The sequence below is a fragment of the Pezoporus flaviventris genome, unplaced genomic scaffold (assembly GCF_033815535.1).
Source record: "Pezoporus flaviventris isolate CSIRO_AGI_PZ_B2104156 unplaced genomic scaffold, CSIRO_AGI_Pfla_v1 ptg000002l, whole genome shotgun sequence".
NCBI classification, from domain to species: Eukaryota; Metazoa; Chordata; class Aves; order Psittaciformes; family Psittacidae; genus Pezoporus; species Pezoporus flaviventris.
The window spans coordinates 90,846,034-90,870,278 of NW_026892550.1; the positions used below are offsets into that span (position 1 = coordinate 90,846,034).

Here is a 24,245-nt window from a genome sequence, read left to right on the forward strand (position 1 = left end):
AACCTCAGTGGCCCATCCATGTAATTTGCAGTTATCCCCTGAATTAAGATCTTGGTGATGGAAACAACAGTGATTTCTGCATGTTAGTAAGAGACTACCTTCCTGTGTATTCCAGCTGGCTTTCTATTTTCTGATTTGATAAGTTAGCTAGTATAGGAATCTGACACTTGAGAGGGCAAAAAGCAGCACCTCCCATGAAGACACTGGTCCCTCCAACTTCTGTACCTCCCTTTCACTGTTGACTGTGCACTGGTTTCATGGATCAATTTTAGGGATCAGTAAAAAGTTTCTAAACCTTTACTTTTGGTGGATCACTGCTGGGGTACTTCAGAGCCAAAGTGAAAGTGTCAGCAGGGCAGGTTTCTCCCTGCAAGTGGGGAATGCCAGTGGGGAAAATGGAGGACCTGAAAAGCCTGAAGATGGGGTTGCGGCACTGACGTGACCTGGTCACTTTCAGCTGCACAAGGACCTTTGCATGGAAAAACCTTATTTTCAGTTACTAAGAGCCTCTTGGAGCTCCAGCAGGGCCCAGCCACAGCTAAAGACAGCAGGGGTACCATGTGTGACAGCCTGGGCATGAATCATAGACTTATAGAATCAAGCAGGTTGGAAAAGACCTTTAAGATCACCAAGTCCCAACTGTTCCCCCAGCACTGCCAAGGCCACCACTAACCCATGTCACTGGGGGCCTCATCTACATGGCTTGTGAACACTTCCAGGGATGGTGACTCCACCACTGCCCTGGGCAGCCTGTTCTAATGCCTGAGCACCCTCTCGGTGCAGAACCGTTCCCTAATACCCACTCTAAACGGGATCGCCTCAGGGACGCGAATACCAACGCGCCAACACCACCCGCTGCCCCTCCCGCTGAGGCCACGCCCTTCCCCTCCTTCCGGCTCTCTCGGCGCTGGGTGATGACGTCACGCTGCTCTATCTCCGCCCGTTCCGTTGTCCTCGGCCGTTGCAGGCGGGGTCTCGTGTCAGACACGTCACTCGTGGCGCGCCGCAGCCGCTTGCACGTGTCGCCCCGCACGGCACCGCACGGCACCGCACTCCACAGAGCCCCGCACCGCCATGAGCTGCCCGGTGACTTGCGCCGCCTGGGTGCGCTGCGGCGTGGCCAAGGAGACGCCGGAAAAGGTGAGGCCGGGGCTGGGCTGAGCTGAGGGACCCCCTGCCCGCTGTCGCCTCCCGCCGTTGCCCTCACACCTCAGTGTGTCTGCCCCGCAGGTACAGCTCAGCCAGGAGGAGCTGAACGACCTCATCGAGGAGGCCCAGGACAGGGTGAGGTGAGCCGGGGCAGCGGGCGAGGCCGTCTACCGGGACCGGTTGGAGCCCGCCGGGTATCGTCGCCGCTGACAGAGCAGGGAAGAGGAAGGGGGGGGGGATGGGGGGGGGGGCGATTGCACAAACCTGTCACACCTTAGATTTTTGTACGTAATAGAATGGTTTGGGTTGGAAAGGACCTTAAGATCATCTAGTTCCAATTCTTCTGTCATGGGCAGGGACAACTCACACTAGACCATGTTGCTCAAGGCTCTGTCCAGCCTGGCCTTGAACATCACCAGGGATAGAGCATTCACAACTTCCCTGGGCAACCCATTCCAGTGCCTCACCACCACCCTAACAGAAAAGAATTTCCTCCTTATATCCAATCTAAACTTCCCCTGTTTAAGTTTTAACCCATTACCCCTTGTCCTGTCACTAGAGTCCCTAATGAAGAGTTCCTCTCTGCCATCCTTGTAGGCCCCCTTCAGATACTGGAAGGCTGCTATGAGGTCTCCATGCAGCCTTCTCTTCTCCAGGCTGAACAGCCCCAACTTCCTCAGCCTGTCTTCATACGGGAGGTGCTCCAGTCCCCTGATCATCCTCGTGGCCCTCCCCTGGACTTGTTCCAACAGTTCCATGTCCTTTTAATGTTGAGGACACCAGAACTGCACACAATACTCCAGGTGAGGTCTCACAAGAGCAGAGTAGAGGGGCAGGATCACCTCCTTGGACCTGTTGGTCACGCTCCTTTTGATGCAGCCCAGGATACGGTTGGCTTTCTGGGCTGCAAGCGCACACTGCCAGCTCATGTTCATTTTCTCATTGACCAGCACCCCCAAGTCCTTCTCTGCAGGGCTGCTCTGAATCTCTTCTCTGCCCAACCTGTAGCTGTGCCTGGGATTGCTCCGACCCAGGTGTAGCACCTTGCACATTAGCAACTCCATAAGGTTGGCATCAGCCCACCTCACAAGCGTGTCAAGGTCCCTCTGGATGGCATTCCTTCCCTCCAGCGTATCAACTGAACCACACAGGTCGGTGTCATCGGCAAACTTGCTGAGGGAGCACTCAATCCCACTGTCCATGTCAGCGACAAAGATGTTAAACAAGACCGGTCCCAACACCGATCCCTGAGGGACACCACTTGTTACTGGTCTCCAGCCGGACATTGAGCCATTGACCACAACTCTTTGTGTGTGGCAAATGGGAACTGTCTTTACTCATTGTTGCTTAGGAATCCTGAGGGCAGAAGGAAAGGAATACAGTGTATTCAGCAGGGATGAATTCCTCTGGATCACATTCCACTGAGACATCTCAGATGCCTATTAGGCCCTCAGTTAATCTTTAATGCACACTTCCTTCTGCTGAATTCCCTGCATATGGAATTGTTCCACCTAAGTACCAAGTTATTCAGATGTTGCATAGTTTACTTTGTAAGAAATAATCCACAATATATCCCTACCTAATGAATTTTATGTTGTTTTTTCCTCTAAGGTAAGTATGGGAAATACGAGTAAATAAGGTCTTGAAAATCTTGAAGAAATGCAAGGGTCATCACCCATGACAGGGCCTGTGAGTATGGGAGGAAAAAGGAAGGAAGGAATTGGACATGTGCAAATGTACACAAGTGAGGTTGAGAGCATTGTATGCATAAAAAAATAAAAAGGTAAGAGCAAGGGATTTAGACACACAGATTATCTCTGAAAACCAAAATGTGTGGCAGTTTGTCATGAAAACTGTCAAGAAAGGCTTCCTTTGGAAGCCTGTGTATAATGGTGCCGTTTATTTTGGGAAAAGATAGGAAAGGAGTGGATGGATTTCCAAATTATTGGCATAAAGGCTGGAGCAGCCAGGATTGGGTGCTGAAATCTTGTAAGCAGTCTCCTAAGCAATTACCTGGAAGAATTCTAAATGTCCGCCTTAGTTTCTCAGGGATGTGTATCTTTAAACAGGGATGCTGCTGATGGTAGTGATGAAGGCCAGATGGCATCTGATGTGAATGTAGATGTTCCTGGCAGATCTGAGTCTTCTCATGAAAATGAAGACCCACCTGATGATGAGCTAGATGAATATGATTTGGAAAATTATGATGAAGAGGAATGCACAGGTAACAAAAATGTTAATGTCAGATACACAATGTAAGTGAAGAACCTTTTCATGTTTTCGTTGTAATTAAGACATTTGTATCCTAAAACTTCACAGGTCTATGTTTCAAATGCTGAAAATCCACATTTTTAGTAATCTGTTTGTCCTAGTTTCGGAAATCGTTTAGTGAGTGAAGTCCTTCGGTGTTCCTCTCCCTGATGCTTTAACCGAGAGCATGTTGGAAAGATTATCGCTCCCCCTGCTGTAGTGCTGGAGCAGAGCAGCAGAAGTCCTCCAAACCAGCAAGCAATTTAGCTTACTGAGGTTCTTACGTTTGTAACTTTGAAGTTAATTTAGCCCACTCCTTTTTTACAATATAGGTAATCCAGGTATTGGTACAGGAGTTTCTAACTTCACCTGTCATTGACATGTGTTAAAGATGTTCTGAAATTCCCACCTAGGTGAACTCAAACTTGGAGACTCCTTGGCTACCCTAGCAGTATATGGGAGTAATGATAATGATCCTTACATCACTCTAAAAACCACTGTAAGTATTATAAAAATGTTAAACATCTTAAACAGCATAAACTTAAAAATCAGTTAAATTTTCCATGCTGCCTCAGGGTCTGTAAGTGCTTGCAGTCCTTTTCCAGAGGTGTGCCAGATTTTTGATCAGATGGAACTCCTTTTATAGTTGCTTTGTGCAGGCCCCTCTACACGTGCCTTTTATGTTTGAGGCAGCTGTAACAGTTCTATGTGTGGTGTGGTTTGTCACCTGTCCAGTAGGACACAGAAAATGCTTGAAGAGGTAACAAATCTCAGGCCACTAATGATCCAAATATTAAAACTTCCCAGACTGCAAGACTTCTACACCTTCCACCAGTTTGTGGAAGAAACCAAACTAAGGTAGACTCAGGTATGGCATGAAGGAATATGTCCCTGTTAAGCATATATGCCCAGCATACTGTGTAGTTAACTGCTTCTGTCTGTGTTAGTTTCTATCAAGTATCAGATGGGGAACATCTTTGCAGGAGCTGGCTTTGTAAGATCTCCTGCAGGGAGTGAAGAAGTCTCTGTCTGTAGTCTAACAAGCTAACTGTGTCAGCAGTGCTGTCCTGTTATGCAGCCTGTTTGTCTTTCTCTAGTGAACATTGGTACTGCCATGGCTAGGATATTTGGTCCTCAGAAAAGACAAGGAGCAATTCCAGAGACTATCCACATTTTAATTCAGAAGGATAGACTGCAACTTGCGATTGATTTACACAGAGAAATTGCATAAATTAGTTGGAAGATGAGGTTGCAAGAGAAGAGTCAATGTAGCATAGAGGCATCAGGAGAGACTATGGTCATCTGGGTCAGGGTGAAGGTATAGGTGAATTTTTGGGACCTCTTGTAAGCATAAAGACTTTTCTGGGTGCTGTCCTTTTTATACTATTTTTTTTTTCTTTACAAAGCTAGTAAGGGCGAAAGAAAAGAGGAGCTATAGGTTTCTACTGCAACATCTAGTTTGTGTGTCGGGGGACTTTATCCAATGTGTGGTCTTGGACAAGGTGTTGTTACGGTGACTTCATATACTTTAACAAAGCTCAAGGAGGAAGGCATACATCTTACCTTTCTGTATGCATTTTGAGGCACTGTATGTTTTCTCTGTGTTCCACTGACTGTTGATGATTTTTCTTGTTCCTGTGTAGCAGTAGAGGAGAGAAATGCTTTCAAAGTGATTTTTATAGTCAAAGAGGTATTTGCACAGGGCTTCAGAGATAATATGAGCTGCATATATTCTATGTCAGAAAAGCTAACTTTCTTCTAGACAGAAAGAATGAACATCTTTTTCTTGGGCCTTTCTTGCTGCACTCAAGACCATTGCTCAAATTCTGAAAGAGAGTACTTTTAGTCTTTAATATGCATTTTATATTGTCTTTTGGTATTTACTGCTGGTACTGTTGAAGGCCAAGTATTGTGTAACATTAAGTTGATTAATTCAAAAAAGTGCAGGACTTGATAGAATTCAAATATTGAAAAGATGCTTCCAGTGAATAAAATAGAAATTAAAAAGCTTGCAACAAGTCCAAAAAGTATGTGTTGTATATTTGAAGGATGGTACTCTGTGCAAGACTATTGACTTTTATGTACAGTTCTTAGTTTTCCACTAACAAAAATTCCCTGAATGCCTTCCATTCCTCAGTAACAATGAAAGTTAGATGAGATGTTACATCTGTTCTGGTACTGCTGAATGCCCAATATAGCTGTAGGCAGCACTTTTTTTGAAATATTTTCCATAAAGTAGACAATGCTTCAGTGCTCTTGGAATTGCTTCCTGGATGTGAGGAGCAGTTACAGTATGCTTATTGTGTAAAATGATGTTACACTATATAGATGCTTAAGGCATGAGAGCACAAGGGAAATAAGCTGCATGTGTGGGCTCCTGGCAGTGATTTTCTTTTCAGCAATGGGCTGCATCATGGTAGCCTCAAAATATGGTTTCATATTTGATAATTAAACATCTCTCTAAATCCACCTAGGTCCACATAAGCACTCCTTCAGTCTATATAATAACTATCCAATTCCCCATGATTGAGTCTGGTTCCTGCCTTTCTTTGTTTACCACTGTAGGATGACTTTAGTCAGGTGGGCAGCAGGGTGTTGGGTTTTTGAGTGTTTTCTGCTAAAAATTATTACTGATTCATGTGTAGTTTTGTGCATTTATGTGCTCTGTTTAATATCCACTGATCTCCTTTTTGCTGTTCAGGATCAGTATGAAGAAGAAGACTTCTTGATTAAGCCCACTGACAATCTTGTCCTTTGTGGCAGAGTTGATAAAGACTACTGTAGTTTGGAGGTCCATGGTATGTAACATAGGATTTGTTCTTTACAGTGAATTTAGGGAGTATGTCTCACCTAGCCTATGCCATATGGCTCTGTAGAAGGGCGAGAGGGTTGGTTTTTGGAAGGTTCTCTTTCTCCTTATCTTTCCTGTGTCATGGTGCTTTAGCCACTTTCCAGAACTTGAGTCTTTCATGTGGTGGTATTGCTATTTAGAGGGTAGTGTGTTTTTTCAGCTATATAGCATTTGCTTTTCTTATTTCATTTCTAAGGGCACTTAGAAAATACTATGGCATTTTTATTCTCTGAATAAATTTATTCTCTGAATAAATTTCTTCTAAATCATGCGAACTTCTTCTACTGGCTTCGTGCTAGGAGTAGAAGAATCAACACCTCTATCATCGTAGTTTTAGAAGAGATGGTCCTTAATGAGGTCTGAATACCACTTGTTCTAGGGATGGTGTTTACAAATTTTATTAACTGTGTAATTTTCCCAATATACACTTATAAAACAATAGCACAGGCTTCTGCTGTTTATAACGTAGGGTGGCTCTGTCTTAGTTAACTGCTAAGACTGCTTAGTTAACTGAAGACTTCAGTTACTATCTGAACATCTGTCACATGCACTTAAAAATGGCACAGTGATTTTGTGTTTGTGATGATACCATGTTATTAAAATAATTAATGGGTTTCTCTGCTGTCCAGTTAGTAAATTCTTTTATTATAAGGAAAAAAATTGCTGGCTAAAGGGAATGCTGTATTTAGTATATGGTTGCTTTAGCAAGTCTTCCTGCAGCTCAGTCAAAACCTGCTAAAGATAATTTCTTCTGACTTCTTCAGCTTTCTCTAATTTGCAAACTGTTTGTCTTTTATCTTCATTTCCCCTTTGATTTCCTCTCAAATTGTTTCTGACTGTATCCTGATGTACAGAGTGTTGGATATGGAGCATCAATTTCGAAGCAGTCGTAGAAACAAAGTAGTGTAGTATGCTCAGAGTCAAGTGTCTAAGCTTTGCTGAACTTGTCACTTCTTTGTCTAAAGTGCACATGAGAATGTTTATTTGTTTTGTGTAATTCACAGGCCATAACATTAAGTAGGCATAATAGTAGTAGTTGGAGGCACTGGCCTCTGTGCTAAAACTCTGAATGTACTGAGTTCATACTGGAATGTAAATTTACATTCTAGATCTCCTTGACAATTTAGCTTTTGCTACGTCTGCCTTTTGCAGAAGTGAACTGTTCATAGTTGCTTACTTTTCCTCTTCATTGATGTCTTGTATGTCTTTAATTCTTTTTCAGTTTATAATCATGAAGAGAACTCATTTTATGTGCATCATGATATTATCTTGCCTGCTTACCCTCTAAGTCTGGAGTGGCTGAATTTTGATCCTAATCCTGATGAATCAGTAGGTAAATTACAAAGGATATTGTAAATGTCCATTTTTTTTATTTGTTTTGGTGATACAGTCATCTTAGTGATGCTGCCATAACAAGTGATTTTACTAAAACACCAGCTTTATTACAAATAATTAAGTTATTGCCAGTTAGACCAAAGCAAGCTCTTCTCTAATTTGCTTTATTTTCCATTTGCAAATGAAAAGTTATTTTTGTTCAAACTCATTATGGCAAATCCAAACTGTAAAACACAGCAAAAGTTTTATATATTTATGTATTCAGTAACTTTTTTCCTCTGTTTTACAGATTTTTTTTCCAATAGTGCAGCCAATGTGGGATTTTGTTGTTTGTTTTTTCATCAAAAAATAAACCAAAACATGGAACTGTATACAGCTGCTTTGGGCAGTTACTTTTACTGAAGGAGGAGAGCAAGTAATCTTTTTTTTCTGGCAACATCTGCTGTCAGTTGATTTTTTAAAATTGCTCCTAGTCAGTTATAAACATCAAATATGTTCAAATGGGAAATTCTGGTACATAAGTATAAGTTTTACTTAATCAAAGAAATAAGCAACAGCTGGATTGCCAAATATGCTGTTTCGTAATTCTAAATAAATGTGGTCACATTTGGGTTTCTGCTTGTAGGAAATTATGTTGCAGTAGCTAACATGACCCCAGTTATTGACATTTGGGACCTTGATGTAGTAGAATCCCTAGAACCAGTCTTTTCTCTTGGAGACAAGAAAGAGAAAAAGAAAAAAAAGAAAGGGAAGAAAGTAAGTATTGCAAAATTGTTTATCTAAATTATAGATAATTGGATTTAATTCAGTCTGTTGAAAGATGGTATTTAGACAGGTTACAGAAGATAATGTCATGGTCATCTGCAGTAGGTTAAAATTGGTATTTTCCTGTGTCTTGGAGTTGAAAAGGCATTGAGGAATAAAGGACAAGGTTTACACTAGTAAAATACATTTACTGAGGATTCACCTTGTTAGCTTTATCTAAAATTTAAGCATATTTCAAGATGATACTCATAGAAATTGAGGTAAAGGCATAGAGGCATAACCTGAAAATGGCTCAGTTTCTCGTAGTGGACTACAGGGAAAACCTTAACCACCAAAGAGGAAGAGTGAGGTTGAGACTGGATGCTAAGTTATGCGAGATGAATGTCATCCTAATTGTATGCCAGAATGTGCTATGATTTATCCTAATCCTTTGGTATGTGAAACAAGTCTGGAAGTTGACGTCACTTAAATTTGCTAGATTTTGTGTGTAATAGATGCTTCAGGAAGTGCTTAAAAACTCCCTAGAGTAAATAGGGAATGTGGATGCTAAATATATAGCTAATCTTGGTTTCCCAAACAAAGGAGCACTACAGTGTTAGATAAAGAACCTTTTTATTAAAGAACCTTACTGTCATTGCGTAGGGGGTTGACTACTGCAGCTCTCAGACCTATTAGTTGTAAATATAATAGAGAAAATATCCTTGGAAGGGGAATTTGTTCTATGAAACTTGCTTCTGAAAATCGCTGGGTTATCAGGATTGCTGTTGAAGATATCATTCATAAATGTTACTTCAGTTTGAAATGCTAATCGTTCTCTGTATGGATAATTAAAACCTGGAATTGAGAGAAATGGGGTGAGTTATGGGTGGTTTCCAGTTGCTGTCTTTGAAGCTTAACCATTTTAAGTTAGAAGTTGTAGGAGCTGGCAGTTACAAGGGCTTCAAGCTCAGTTAATTTGAAGGAGTGAGGGAACTGCCAGGAGTGTTTAGAGAGAAGCTGAAGAAGCTGCACGTTAGCTGGAGACAATGAAATTCTGCTACTAGCCTGAAGGGAGTACCCAGTTCTGTAAACCCAGCAGCTGTGAATGAAATGAAGCCATCTGACATCTGGGATAGGAAGTGAGGTGCAGGTACTGAATAGACACTTCTATCAAAAACCTTGTTGCAGCAAGTGAGAGTAATATAAAATACGAAGTTGTTTGTGAAGGTATTAAGGATTTTATACTAATGTGTTATAACGCTTGACTTCCATTGGAGCTGTAATTTTCAAAAGTATTTTGTATCTACATACAGAGCTTATCTTCAGAAGAGACAGTGAAAGGACATACTGATGCTGTGCTTGATCTTTCGTGGAATAAACAAAGCAGGTAAAAGTATACTTGAATAACAATGGATGGTTACAAATTTGTGCATTTAATTTGGCATGCATTTTTCACAGAAATCCAAAATACAATGTAGTATAACGTTGAACTTGAAAGCAGTGCTGAAATGAATCATTTCTCAAAACTACACCTCCCTCCCCCCTTTTTTAACTGGAAGTCTTGATTATTTTTTTTATTATCATTATTTTTAACCTACATATTGCTGCAGATCACTGTGTGTTTGCAGGTTGTCCAGATGAGTGCAGGGCTAAGGTGGGTTTAAGCCATTTGTTAAATCAGCTCCGTTTAGGTCAGATGCACAGACTAGAGAACCAGATGGCTGCTGTCATCTGTGCTGATCTGACAATGACCTAAAACACCATTTCAGCAGATAGTAGCAGATTTGTAGAAGAAAAGTCCTTGCTATTCTCTTGTTTTTTTTTAACTCTGGCTTTTGCACCTGAACTGTGAGCAGAAAAGATAGTGTAAAAGCCCTAATAGCACAGTTACAAAAATGCCTCTGACCTTTGGGTTATCCTAGACAGAGACAATATTATGCTGCCTGAACAAACTAGCAATTAAGTGCTCCTATTGAAGCAACACAAAGCTGGCCCATCTTGGGTGAGAGGTCAGGGGCAATGTGATGACTGAAGTATCGATGCTGCTGTTTTTATCAATTAAGGTAGTTGTTAACAGTTCAGCTATCAGAGGGTCCTCAGCGTGGGCCTTGAAACTTGAAAGAACTTCTTCCTTGTATCTAACCTGAACTTCCCTGTTTTAGTTTGAACCCATTGCCCCTTGTCCTGTTGCTACAATCCCTGATGAAGAGTCCCTCTCTGGCATTCTTGTAGGCTCCCTTCAGATACTGGAAGGCTGCTTTGAGGTCTCCAGGGAGCCTTCTCCAGGCTGTAGTTAACTCTGTATAGTCCTAATGAGCAGCTGTAAGCCTTCATTTGTAATGACTTTTCTCTAGATACTGAAGGAGGAAACATCCATATAGAAATGCAATAAATGTACATAGATTGCCCTCTTCATTTACAGCGCTTTGCCTGTTCCTAAATTATACACATGTGCACAGTGTGGCAGTGATCTTTCTGTCTGTCTTACAGAAGAGTAGTTTTCACGTACATAGAAATGATTTTCTGGTGATAATATAGAGACAAGTCATAAAACTTAGAGCCACAATAATTAAGTGTTTGGAATGCATAATTCTGCAATGGGCTGAGTTACAGACTCATTGATACTGGTAGATTTTTCAGGACATTAAACCAGCCTTGAAGTAGGAAGCTTATGGGGAAAACAAGAAACTCCGTGGAGCAGCTTGTATTTAAATGTTTTGTTTGTTTTTTAAGCAAGATATACTGTGACAGCTCTCTGTAAATAACTTTCTGCCTGTATGTCATAATGGTGCTACTGTAAAATATTCTCAGAGCCTTCACTATGCATTTTCTTAACTTTCCCTTATAACGTTTGGAAGGACAGTGTTTCCAGGAGGATGTTAGCTCTTTCAGTCCATAACGCTTCGTTAATACACAAAAAATAAGGGATGGGGGAGCAGTTTTGATCAGAAACAACATGTTGAGGTAACAGATCAGGTTTTAAGAGCAATAGTAGTTGTACTGTGTATTTGACAGGCCTTTGGGAATGTTTTGAGTTTTTTTTTCTGATTAAAATTCTAAACTGCATGTTTATTGCTCTTAACACAGTTGGCCAAATTTAAGTTGAAATAGGGGGTCTGTAAACTAGCTAGTATGTTAGTGGTTCCTTTTAGGATTCTCAGAAGGGTGTACAGTGTTAAGTCTTCAGCAGCTAGATAAACAGTCAGAGAGCAAAGTGTTTTAAAACCATTTTTTTCTGGCACTTGGCTGTATGTGTATGTAAGCAGGGCTAAGTTGCTAAGGAAAGGAAATGCTTAAAGCCTTTCTTCATTTTGGTCAAGAAATTTTCCAATAAATGATATTTTAAGTGGTGTCGGGGGGGGAACTGAAGCAAAACTGTCAAATGTTGTTACTGTGTTAAATAATGTAATATAGTCTGTTTGTACTCTTCACTCGTAACTTAGAATTACCTTCAGGGAATTATCCGTCAGGCTTGAGAAATACAGTCTGTAGTCCAGGGCATACTTGATCTCAGAATTGAGTCAATGTATTTTGGACTTTTGACCATTTGTTTGTATCTGTATAAAGATATTTAAAACTTATTTCTTGATCTGTTATCAGGAATGTTTTAGCAAGTGCATCTGCTGACAGTACTGTGATTTTGTGGGATATGTCTGTGGGTAAGCCGGCAGCCAGCCTGATGCTACACACAGACAAGGTAAGTAACAATTGCTGTGTTTCTTCCACTGTAAAATACAGAGAAAAAATAAATGCAGTTTTTCATTAACTGCTTGGTGGTGAACCCTTACAACAACAATTCTGTAGTTTTCTAAGAACTGTGCAGAATTCTTTAAAGTTCTGAATTAGTTGCCTTTGCAAACAACATTGTATTTGCTTTTTAAAGTGCTATTTAACTTGTCCTTTAGATAGTTTGTGAAGATTTACAGCAGTTTTCTAAAATGCCTTTTTTGTGAAAGCCCTAATGGTGGGAATCCGATAGGGCTGCAATAAGCTCCAAAAAATAGGTCTCTGAGAATAGGTCAAACTATAATTTTCTCTGAGGAAACAGTGAGTGTCAGTTCTAGGTAAGAAAAGTTTAAAATAGATGATACTAAAATACCACAGTGGTGGGTACTTCAGAAATGAATTAATCTCATAGTAATTAAAATGTGGAAGTTAGTTATTAATAGCTGTAACCTTATTCTGCTGTTAACGAAGTCGCTGCCCTTGGCAAACTCCTGATTTTCATTTTTTGCTAACATCTGCATTTTTTCTATAACTGGAAGCAGCTCTTTTTTTATCTCCTCTGATTTTGGGGTTTTTTAGGGTTTTGTTTGGTTGGGTTTTTTTGTGGTTTTTTTTTTTTATATCTAGAGCAGAAAGGGCCCATGTGGTTCTGTTCAGTTCATTTCTATATAAAAATACATATAATATATCTAATATATATTATATATTAGATATATTATATATATAAACGTATATATAAATATATATAAAAATATATATAAAACAAGGAAAATACCTTGTTTCCACTGGGTGGGGTGTTTGAATAAAAATAATGTGCCTCTCTTGCACTGTTTTATGAAAAATCTGAGTATCAACAAGCTTAATAGGATCGATTTGGGGGGGGGGTTGGGCAATGTGCTGGCTTTGGGAAGGAGGGCTTGTGCTCTTGTTTGTTCAAAGAAAGATCGTGTATATGCGTACTATACCTCAGTGCTTATTTTTAAATACAAAATTTTCTGTTATCTAGGTCCAGACGTTGCAGTTTCATCCATTTGAAACTCAGACCCTTATTTCTGGATCTTATGATAAGTATGTCAGGGTCAAATGTCATTTTCATTATCATTTCTGGATCTTAATGATAAGTATGTCAGTATGTCATTTTCAAATGTTACATGTAGGGAGGGTATTAGTATTAAATAAAGCCTGTTAAGTTGCTTCATGTTTTCCTTTTCGTTTGCTTGTAACTGTGCCAAATTTGAATAATGCTGTTTATTTTTTTCCAGCAAGGTAGCCAGGTTTGTATGTGGCCAAAATGTAGTTTTCCTTACCTCTTTCTCAGGACTAGCTAAATCCTTTAACCATCTGGAGCAGCATTTTCTGTGCCAGGTGTCTATGCCAAACTGCATTTCTTTCTTAATTTGGCCTTATGGCATTTTCTGCATTGGGAACGTGACACTGCTCATTCCTCTGAAAACCTGTGCAGGTCTTGCCAAGCTGTAGGACCAGGATGGGTGCATGAGGGACTTCAACATCCCAGTCTCCTCCCTACAGCCTCTATTAATAGGCGTGCCATAGCCAAAGTTTAATGGGCTACCTCCGGTGACTGCAGGCTGGAGATGCTGTGAAATGGTTTGTGGCTGCACGCTTTGACTAGCGCTATAACTGCCAGTAGCTTATAAGCCCTGCCAGCCCAAAAACTTCCCCTCTGTTCTCCCATCCCATAGGGGTAACTGTTTAATTTTGTTCTGTAACTGTGACTTTCTTATATTGATTTTTTTTTTTTTTTAATTCTTTTAAGACTTTGTCCTTGTGGTATTTATAGACTTGTCAATCTTTAGCCAGGCCTTTATATTTTCTGGCTTCTGTTGTGCTCTTGCTCCATCTGCTTAAGTGAAAGTAATGGAGGAAATCCTTTTATTGCTGTTAGGAGCTGCTCTGCCTGCTTTCCTCGCTCTTGACTTCCTTCAGTAGAAAGAAAAAAGTCCACACCCTGAGGCCAGCTACTCAATGCTATTTTAGCTAGCCCTTCGATACCATGGACACCTATAAACCAGTTTACTGTCTGTACACTGCCTTTGTGGATTTTTTCCTATGAAGCCTTGCAGAAACACAGGCTATTCAGTGAATATTGGCAGATGCCTTCATAACCTAAAAGTCAGACCATTAAAAATTGCATATATGCTAGAACTGTTGTAAAATGCCAGGTAATAGAGATCTAGATCACATCTCTTTGGTTTTAATTATATGATAGAGTAGGAGCTAGTTACACTGTGGATGCTGGTTGTGATGAGGTGCTGCAAGAGTGACATCATCACACCTCTCTTGCATTCATATCCAGGAGATTTTGGGGTTGGGACACATTCTGCCACCACCGGTTTAAGCACGTACCTGTAAAGAATACCAGGGGACCCATTAACTCCCATCCACTGTTTCTTCTTTTTGGAGCAGCATTTCCCTAATCCCTTGTAAAGATCCATTTTGTATTTCTTAAAGCATATTTTAGGTATATGTATTCCACAAATGTGGAAGGTGTCCTTGCCCAGGGCAGAGGGGGTGGAACTAGATGAGCTTTAAGGTCCCTTCCAACTCAAACCGTTCTGTGATTGAATCCTGAAATGGATTTCCTAATTAGTGCAATATTTTTGAAAGTCATTGCTTGACTTTACTGAAGTGTGTTCATAATTCAGTGATATATTTGCATAATTATGGTCTCCTGTGTAATAAGTATCTTATGCATTGAGTAAATTCAAGCTCTATTTGGTTAGTTTCAATAGAACAGCTGTTTGTAACCGAGATGAAACTTGAAGGCATATGGGAAAGTCTTGTGACTTATCTGAGAAATTTTCATCTATTGTTGAGTTGGAAGACTAAATAGTGAAGTTGTTTCCATTTTAACTTTTGAATTGTAGTTTATGTGGGCCTTCTATAAATGCCAATGGTAAAACAAACTTTGTAAGGTGTTCTACCCTGATTTTTCTTATTCATTTATTTCCTCTCCCTTTTTCGCATAGATCAGCTGCACTGTATGACTGCAGAAACCCACAAGATAACCATCGCGTGTGGCGGTTTAGTGGTCAGGTTGAAAGAGTAACTTGGAATCATTTTTCACCTTGTAACTTCTTAGTGAGTACATGCTCTTCTATTCTCAGTTTGTAGACTGTTGCCATTTCATTTAGCCTATATTTTTGTGTTCATAATGTTTCTGAATCATATAATGGAGGTGATGGAGTTGGACTGTTGTTGTTCCTTATTTTCAAGATGCAGTGCGTGTGAGGATGGTTTTGGGTAGTTTTTTTCAACAAGTATATGAAGACCAGATCTTTACCCAGTACCTTTATTATGGCAGTAGAAAAGCAATTGATACAGTTGCTTTTTGACTCCAGAGGTGGCATCTTTGCCATACTGTTATAGTGTTCAGTGGATGGGATGTATTTTCCTTTGCATAGTTGCTCTTGTGTTTCGTGTAATGAGGCAATTGCAGCTGAGAAGCAGCTCTTTAGACCGAAGATCCTGAATATTGTTTCAAATCAGCACTAGAGGGCATTGTCCACCCTGCTGGGGTACCTTGGGTTTGTGAAGATTTTTATAATACAAGTTTTAAACAGAATTTAAAAAGAAATAATTTTTATTACCTCAGTGGCTGTCTGGTTCTCTGTTGCTTCATATATACAGCCAAAAAAAGCAGTTGCTCAGTTCTCATGGGTTTGTGATACAGATCTCTCAGCTTTGAGTATGGCTCCAGAAACAGCTGGCTGATGCACTGGTAAAGAAGATCTCTACTGGTGCTGCCAGGAAAAAGCGGCGAGTCATAGTAGTAGGGGACTCTACTTTGAAAGGGACAGAAGCACTCATCTGTCAGCCTGACTCAGTCTCAAGGGAGGTGTGTTGCCTACCAGGGGCACGGATCAGGGATGTTGCAGAGAGGCTGCCTGCTCTAGTAAGTCCCACGGATTATTACCCACTTCTAGTGATCCATGTGGGTGCTAGTGATATAGATAGTAGTAGACTGGGGAACATAATGAAGGACTACAGAGCCCTGGGAGAGATGGTTAGGGGCTCTGGAGCTCAGACTGTCTTTTTGTCAATTCTCCAGGATACAGGGGAGGACCTAAAAAAAGCTAGGAGGATTGGCCAGGTTAACAAAGGGTTAAAAGGGTGGTGTCATAGTCAGGGGTTTGGGTGTCTTGAACACGGGACCCAAGTTTGTAGGCCAGGTCTAGTGGGGGCTGGTGGAGCTGGTCTGATGATAAAGAAGGGAAAGAGCAGTTTTGGTAGGAGGCTTGCCAGACTGGTCAAGGAGGCTTTAAACTAGATGTGTTGGGGGAGGGGGGCATCATTCCATCCCAACACACCCAGTCAGTTGCCAACACCTATAACAAATGCTCAGAGCACTGTAGAGATATCCCAGCTGCTCCAGCCAATGAGCTGGCTTCAGTTGGAGCTCGGCTCAGATGCCTCTATACAAACGCCCGCAGCATGGGGAACAAACAAGAGGAATTAGAGATGCGTGCATGTCTATGTGGGTATGATATAATAGGCATCACAGAAACATGGTGGGATGGCTCCTATGACTGGAGTGTTGGAATTGAAGGTTACAGGCTCTTTAGGAAAGACAGGCCTGTGAGGCGGGGAGGGGGAGTTGCCCTTTATGTTAGGGATAGGCTGGAGATTATGGAACTCTGTCTGGGGACAGGTGAGCAGTCCACAGAGAGTTTGTGGGTCAGGGTTAAAGGGAATATAGCTATGGGAGACATTACTGTGGGGATCTGTTACAGACTGCCTGATCAAGGAGAACCTGAGAATGAAGCACTCCATAGACAGACAGGAAAAGCCTCACGCTCGCAGGCCCTTGCTCTCATGGGTGACTTCAACCACCCTGACATCTGTTGGAAGGACAGTACAGCCCAGCACAAGCAATCCAGGAGGTTCCTCGATTGTGTAGAAGACAACTTCCTTCTGCAACTAATAGAGGAGCCGACAAGGAGAAGTGCCATGCTTGACCTCGTGCTCACCAACAGGGAAGGACTCGTTGGAAATGCGACGCTCCAGGGCAGCCTTGGATGCAGCGACCACGAGATGGTCAAATTCGAGATCCTCAGGACAGTGAGAAGAGCGTGCAGCAAGCTCACTGCCCTGGACTTCGAAAGAGCAGATTTTGGCCTCTTCAGGAACCTGCTTAGTAAGGTTCCATGGGATACAGCCCTAGAGGGCAGAGGGGCCCAAGTCTCTTGGTTGATATTCAAGGATCACCTGCTACAAGCTCAGGAGTGTTGCATCCCAACTAGAAGGAAGTGCAGCAGGAGGGCCAGGAGACCTCCTTGGATGGATAAGGAGCTGCTGAGGAAAATTCAATTGAAAAAAGAGGCTTATAAAAAGTGGAAGCAAGGACAGGTGGCCTGGGAAGAGTACAGGGATGTTGTCCGAGAAGCTAGGGACCAGGTTAGGAAAGCCAAGGCCCAGTCAGAATTAAACTTGGCTAGGGATATTAAGGATAACAGGAAGGGATTCTACAGGTACATAGCAAATAAAAAACAGACAAGGGAGAACGTAGGCCCCCTCATGAAGCTCTCGGGAGAACTGGCTACACAGGATTTGGAGAAGGCTGAGGTTCTGAATGACTTCTTTGCCTCGGTCTTCACTGGCAAAGGTTCTGACTGCACCACCCAAGTCTTGGAAGGCAGGCGCAGGGACTGTGAGAATGAAGACCTTGGGCCCACCGTAGGAGAGGATCTGGTTCAAGACCATCTTAAGAACCTGAACATGCACAAGTCCATGGGACCTGATGAGATCCATCCGCGGGTCCTGAAGGAGCTGGAGAATGAAGTTGCGAAGCTGCTGGCCATCATATTTGAGAAATGATGGCAGTCAGGTGAAGTTCCCGATGACTGGAAAAAGGGAAATATAACCCCCATTTTCAAGAAGGGGAAAATGGATGACCCAGGGCATTACAGACCAGTCAGTCTCACCTCTGTGCCTGGCAAAATCTTGGAGCAGATTCTCCTGGAAGGCAGGCTGAGGCACATGAAAAACAACAAGGTGCTTGGTGACAGCCAGCGTGGCTTCACTAAGGGGAAATCCTGCCTGACCAACCTGGTGGCCTTCTATGATGGGGCTACAGAACTGATGGACAGGGGTAGAGCAGTTGATGTCATCTACCTGGACTTGTGCAAAGCGTTCGACACTGTCCCACACGACATCCTTGTCTCTAAATTGGAGAGACATCAGTTTGATGGATGGACCACTCGGTGGATAAAGAACTGGCTGGATGGCCACACACAAAGAGTTGTGGTCAATGGCTCAATGTCCGGCTGGAGACCAGTAACGAGTGGTGTCCCTCAGGGATCGGTGTTGGGACTGGTCTTGTTCAACATCTTTGTCGCTGATGCCAACCTCATGAAGTTTAACCATGCCAAGTGCAAGGTCCTACACCTGTGTCGGAGCAATCCCAGGCACAGCTACAGGTTGGGCAGAGAAGAGATTCAGAGCAGCCCTGCGGAGAAGGACTTAGGGGTGCTGGTCCATGAGAAAATGAACATGAGCAGGCAGTGTGTGTGCTGGCAGCCCAGAAAGCCAACCATATCCTGGGCTGCATCAAAAGGAGCGTGACCAGCAGGTCGAAGGAGGTGATCCTGCCCCTCTACTCTTCTCTCATGAGACCTCACTTGGAGTATTGTGTGCAGTTCTGGTGTCCTCAACATAAAAAGGACATGGAACTGTTGGAACAAGTCCAGAGAAGGGCCACGAGGGTGATCAGGGGACTGGAGCACCTCCCGTATGAAGACAGGTTGAGGAAGTTGGGGCTGTTCAGCCTGGAGAAGAGAAGGCTGCGTGGAGACCTCATAGCAGCCTTCCAGTATCTGAAGGGGGCCTACAAGGATGGCAGAGAGGAACTCTTCATTAGGGATTGGAGTGACAGGACAAGGGATAACGTGTTCAAACTTAAACAGGGCAAGTTTAGATTGGATATAAGGAGAAAATTCTTTTCTGTTAGGGTGGTGAGGCACTGGAATGGGTTGCCCAGGGAGGTTGTGAATGCTCCATCTCTGGCAATGTTCAAGACCAGGTTGGACAAAGCCTTGGGTGAGATGGTTTAGTGTGAGGTGTCCCTGCCCATGGCAGGGGGGTTGGAACTAGATGATCTTAAGGTCCTTTCCAGCTCAAACCATTCTATGATTTACTATTCAATGATTCTATTATGTACCCAGTGGATAGCTCCAGAAGCTTTGAACTGCCAATTAGGAGACTGTATTTCATTGCCTACCGTGACAGCCAAGTGTGGTAGCGTATCTTCAAAATAACAGTTTAAGAAATTTGTATATGATTAAAGCTTCCATGTAAGTCAGTGCAGCATAATTTAGGTACATAGAACAGCTCAGGCACTAGCTGGATGGAGTCTGACTTTGTGGATGCAGATCCATGTACTATGACAAGCGCTACCAAGAAGTGTAAGTCTGTCTCAAATCACAGGGGTTTACTAGAGGGTGGGTATTACTTTGTAGGACCTTTTTTCCAAATGAGTGACTATGGCTGTTTTCACAATCTTGTGTTTTCCTTAGGTGAGCACAGAGGATGGCTTTGTGTACTGTCTGGATGCTCGTTCTGATAAGCCACTGTTTACTCTGAAAGCTCACGATGAAGAGGTGTCAGGTAAACACTCTGTATGTGTGTTATGTTTGTCCCCAGTGGCGAGGCACATCTGGAAGATGTCTTTAATGGCTATGACTGAGGTAGTAGCAATTCCTTGCTTAACAAGTTAAAGTTGTGCATACTCACTATGGGTAACTAGCGAGTGAAACAAATCTGCTGAGAAGCTGTTGTAAGCAAAATATTTTAACAACAGTGAACTTTTCTCAGTGAATGTCCTGAATAAACATGTCAAAGCAGATCTGTTCACTTGAGACACGTTCCCTGTGGTTTTTTGGGTGAGGAAGAACAAAAGCTATGGAACCTGGTCCAGGATCACGAACTATAATGTTTACCTTTATTTTATACTGGCGTTCACTCTGGAGATGATTTAGGTATAGCACTTGGGAAGGTTTATACACTGCCTCCTTCAGGCTACTTTAATTGCTTGATCAGTGTAGGAACCCCTAAGAAGCAACTTGAAACACCCGATTAGGTGTCTGAAATGAGATCTATGAATATGCCACATTGTCTTGCATAGCAAAAGAGTCTTTGGCAAATGAATGAAGAAAACTACCTGGAGAAGCCAGATTATGTGAAGAAAGAAGCATAACAATAGCATCCTTGCACTGCTACAGTTGGAGTGGGAAACGGAATAGGCTGGCATACCATCAGTTTGTTGTCACTACGGGAAGCAGTGGCAGCATGAAACTTTATCACTTTGCTCCTTTTTGCTGGAACAATTTAGTGTGAGGAGACTATTGGATTTCTCATGACTTTGCTTCAAAAAGGGTCCTCATGTCTGTGAAATAGTGATTACCTGGTGCTATCACACTTCTGTATTCTTAATCTTCCAGGGCTACAGCTAAGCAGTCAGATCAAAGGATGCCTTGTGACATCATCTGCTGACAAACATGTGAAAATCTGGGATATCCTGGGAGACAGACCAAGTTTAGTCCATTCCAGGGATATGAAAATGGTAGAGTAATATTAATTTCTTAATTCCAGGAAGGTTTATGTCTGCTTATTCATTTTTTGTCTATCTTGAATCGTGTTTTACCTAACATACTATCTTTTAGGGGAAAAAAGTCACACCTGTGTGTTCTGGGTAAATCACTGTCATTATAGTGCGGTATTCAATTCAACATCTAATTGGCAGACCTGAATATCAGATGCAACATTCTGAGTAGAATTGTAGGTGCTCCAACGTGTAACTTCCAGGTTCAAGACAAAGATGTGATTCACTGTTTGTAACTAGCAGCTCTTGACTTTAATTTTGTGTCTTCACAAAATCAGTTTCAGGAAACTGTCGTGGTTTAAGCCCAGCCGGCAACCCAGAACCATGCAACCATTCGCTCCCTCCCCTCCCACACTACACACAAACCACTGCTGCTACCACCAGTAATAATAATGATAAGGGAAATAACAAGGGAAGAGAGTACAACTGCTCACCACCCACCAACCGATACCCAGCCTGACCCGAGCAGTGATCTAGCCCTTCCGGGTAACTGCCCCCAGTTTATATAGTGGGCATGATGTGCTGTGGTATGAAATACCTCTTTGGTTAGTTTGAGTCAGGTGTCCTGTCTCTGCTTCCTTCCGGCTTCCCCTCCTCCCAGGCAGAGCATGAGACTGAGAAAGTCCTTGGTCAGAGTAAACATTACTGAGCAACAACTAAAAACACTGGTGTTATCAGCGCTGTTCCCAGGCTGAAAGTCAAAAACACAGCACTGCACCAGCTACTAAGAAGGAGAAAAATGTCTGTGACTGCTGAACCCAGGACAGAAACTTAGAGAGATTACATTTCTTAAAACTTGCTTGGGATTTTCAGATGACAGATTCATTTTGGGATGGTGGGTTTTAAACAGTCTCCTCTTTTTTTTCCCTTGCATCTTCCCAGGGTGTTCTCTTCTGCGCGGCTTGCTGCCCTGACCTCCCATTTGTTTTTGCCTTTGGAGGAGAGCGAGAAGGGCTGCGTGTTTGGGATATTAGCAAGATTTCTGCAGGTAACATTCTCATTTCTTTGGATCTTACGATGCTCCCCTTGCCCCCAGGGTGTATTTGTATATTCAGTGATGTACTGTGGCTCTGAGAGTAACTAGGTTAGTATTTTAAATGCCCCAAGGCTGCAGGTGTGTTCACATTTTCAGCTTCAAAAAATGTGGGTTTTTCTAACTTGGAGACCTGTGTTTGCCACATGATTTTCTTGTAGCTGAAGTGTAATACCTGATTTCTTGTAATACCAATGTTTTACTTTGTTCTTAATGTTCCTGGTGTAATCGAGTACCACATTCTTGAGTACTTGTAGGCATAAAAGTGAGGACTGGGTTTGATTGGTGGTGGTAGCTACATGTAACTAAACGGTGTGAATTTCTGGAGAAGGCTCTTAAGAGCTTGGTGGAAACCAGAGAGACTAAAACCAGAAATAAATTATTTAAACATAATGTTTTGCACTACAAAACTCATCCATTTCACAGTACTTAGGCACAGGAATTATACAGAGAGAAACCTCTAGAGATGCTTTGGAGGAGAAATAACAGGACTTGTAATTTAAGTATCATACGTGGGAGATTGTTCTGATGTGTAAGCTTTAACTCCCTATACAGGGGAAGGGGAAAAGCTTTGCAATGGCGCCAAGTTAGGTTTTCCATTCCATTCCGTGATGCTCACCATGCTCCACCTGCTGTAGTTCTCTTGCCTCTGGGAGAATAGCATGTTCCCATCTGTTTTGCAGTGAATGAAGTTTTTGGAAACAGAGAGAGACTTGTTCTGGTAAACGCCAACTCTGTTGCCAGCAGCAGCAGCAGCAACAATTCAGAGACAGCAATGGAATCGTGATGGACCAAACATCAAAAATCAAAGTAATTAACGGCACTATGACTAATGTGGATTCTGCAAGTCCTGCCATTTGGTGAGAGTTCATAGGAATTACTCTGGTGTCCTGCAATCTGCAGGCTTCTTCATCTTGAAGAAATACGGTGATGGGGTCAAGCTCTAAGTCAGCAGTTCTAAGTTCCTGCCTCTGTTACTAGCTGTGAAAGATTAAATGACTTGCTTTTTGCCTGAGATTATGATCCCTGTAACAGGAAGTACTATGTGTAAAGTTGATACATAAACTGAAACAGGCACTAGAAGAGTACTTTGCTACTAACAGAAGTTTGAATACTACAAAGAAGGTAAATATCTTCTAAAGGCATAAGGAAAAATACTTCAGCCAGCAGGTGTGTAATAAAAAAACAAAAGTTAAATGAAATGACAAGTGTAAATAGATAATTTATACTTGATTTGAGGCTAGATTTACAGATTCCTAATACAGATTTTAAAAGTTCTATGTAACTTCCCTAAGTCTTGAGTATTTCTTGGGCAGTAAGTTGGGAGTCCCCGAGTAGGATCTTGAAATGCCTTTGTAACACCTTAGATCACCAGTATCAAACCAGAAATATCCCATATCTATCCCATCAAGATCCAGGGGTTCTTTTTTGTGGTTCCACAGCAGCTGAAGCTTGTTAATGTCACATGTGCACTGGGTTTTTCTTCAAGCTCCAGATGTTACATATATATGAAGACAATTTGAACTGAAGTAAGGGGTTACTACTCAGAAGAGGGCGAGAGGCTGTCAGGACACAAAGCAAGGGTGGGGATCTCGGCTTGTCACTGTCACTGGTGAAAGCTGACCATGTTGCATGCTCATGTTCCTAACTCCTCCCAGGTATTTCTGCCTGAAACCTGAAGGCACAAAGGAACGTTTTGAGTATAATCACCCTAACTGCTGACTTTAATCATAGGTTAGGGTGGGGTGGAAAGGACCTTAAGATCATCTAGTTCCAACCCCCCTGCCATGGGAATGTGACCTAAAACACCCAAGCGCCTTACCCCAGGCCAGTGATTATTGTGTCCTCCTGGGATGTGTTTCCCTGTCTTCATAGTGGAAGGTATCTGTGTCTGTTGAGGTGGTGCTGCTGCAAGAAGTCCCTGGGTATCAAAGCAGCCATAGTATTGGGGCCTGTTGTTGATGGGATCTTACCACCACTTCCCATCCCAGCTCACTGTAACTCCTGGTGAGGTGAGGCAGATTGACTGTATCAATACAAAATGCAGATGGTGAAAAGGCAGGGCTGGCAGTTTGCTTCCCACCCCTTTAAGTTAAATGGCTGCTTCTAAGTTCAATTTAGTTGCTTCTAGTCTGGTGGCATGTACCTAGCATGGCTCTGCAGGAACCAAGAATACTCTGTGTTGGGATTCCTGCTGCAGTCCAAGCAGTAGTGAAGGACGTGATGTGGACAGTAAATGAACCACCACTTTTGTGAAGCTGAAGAAGGTGAAGGCATCAAAACCACCTCTGTTCAAGTGCTCTCCACTGAAAATCTGCAAGTTTTTCAAAGCTTTCCCTTGAAATAAATGCTTTGTGTTAAGCTCTTGGAGGGTAGTTGTTTCTGTTACCTGTACCTCTGGTACTAATTTCCACCATAGCACTAGATGTTGCTTTTTGTTTTGGGAAGAAATTGTGTTACTGCAAGCAACACATCTTTCCCTTGACTAGACAAAATCCCTCAACCTGTCCTTCTGGAGCTTTTTATTCACATTCTGA

General features: G+C 42.3%; 1 protein-coding gene across 1 annotated transcript; it reads left to right on the forward strand.

The window, feature by feature from the left end:
* Positions 1 to 989: 989 nt before the first annotated feature.
* Positions 990 to 24,069, forward strand: PWP1 (PWP1 homolog, endonuclein). Its single transcript, XM_061445071.1, has 15 exons — positions 990 to 1,140; positions 1,231 to 1,289; positions 3,219 to 3,373; positions 3,813 to 3,898; positions 6,101 to 6,197; positions 7,473 to 7,583; positions 8,211 to 8,341; positions 9,643 to 9,716; positions 11,930 to 12,026; positions 13,062 to 13,123; positions 15,046 to 15,157; positions 19,591 to 19,681; positions 20,515 to 20,636; positions 21,558 to 21,663; positions 22,392 to 24,069. Exons 1-15 carry the CDS (start codon positions 1,075 to 1,077, stop codon positions 22,493 to 22,495), a joined length of 1,473 nt encoding a protein of 490 aa, XP_061301055.1. The 5' UTR covers positions 990 to 1,074; the 3' UTR covers positions 22,496 to 24,069.
* The last annotated feature ends 176 nt before the right edge of the window (positions 24,070 to 24,245 follow it).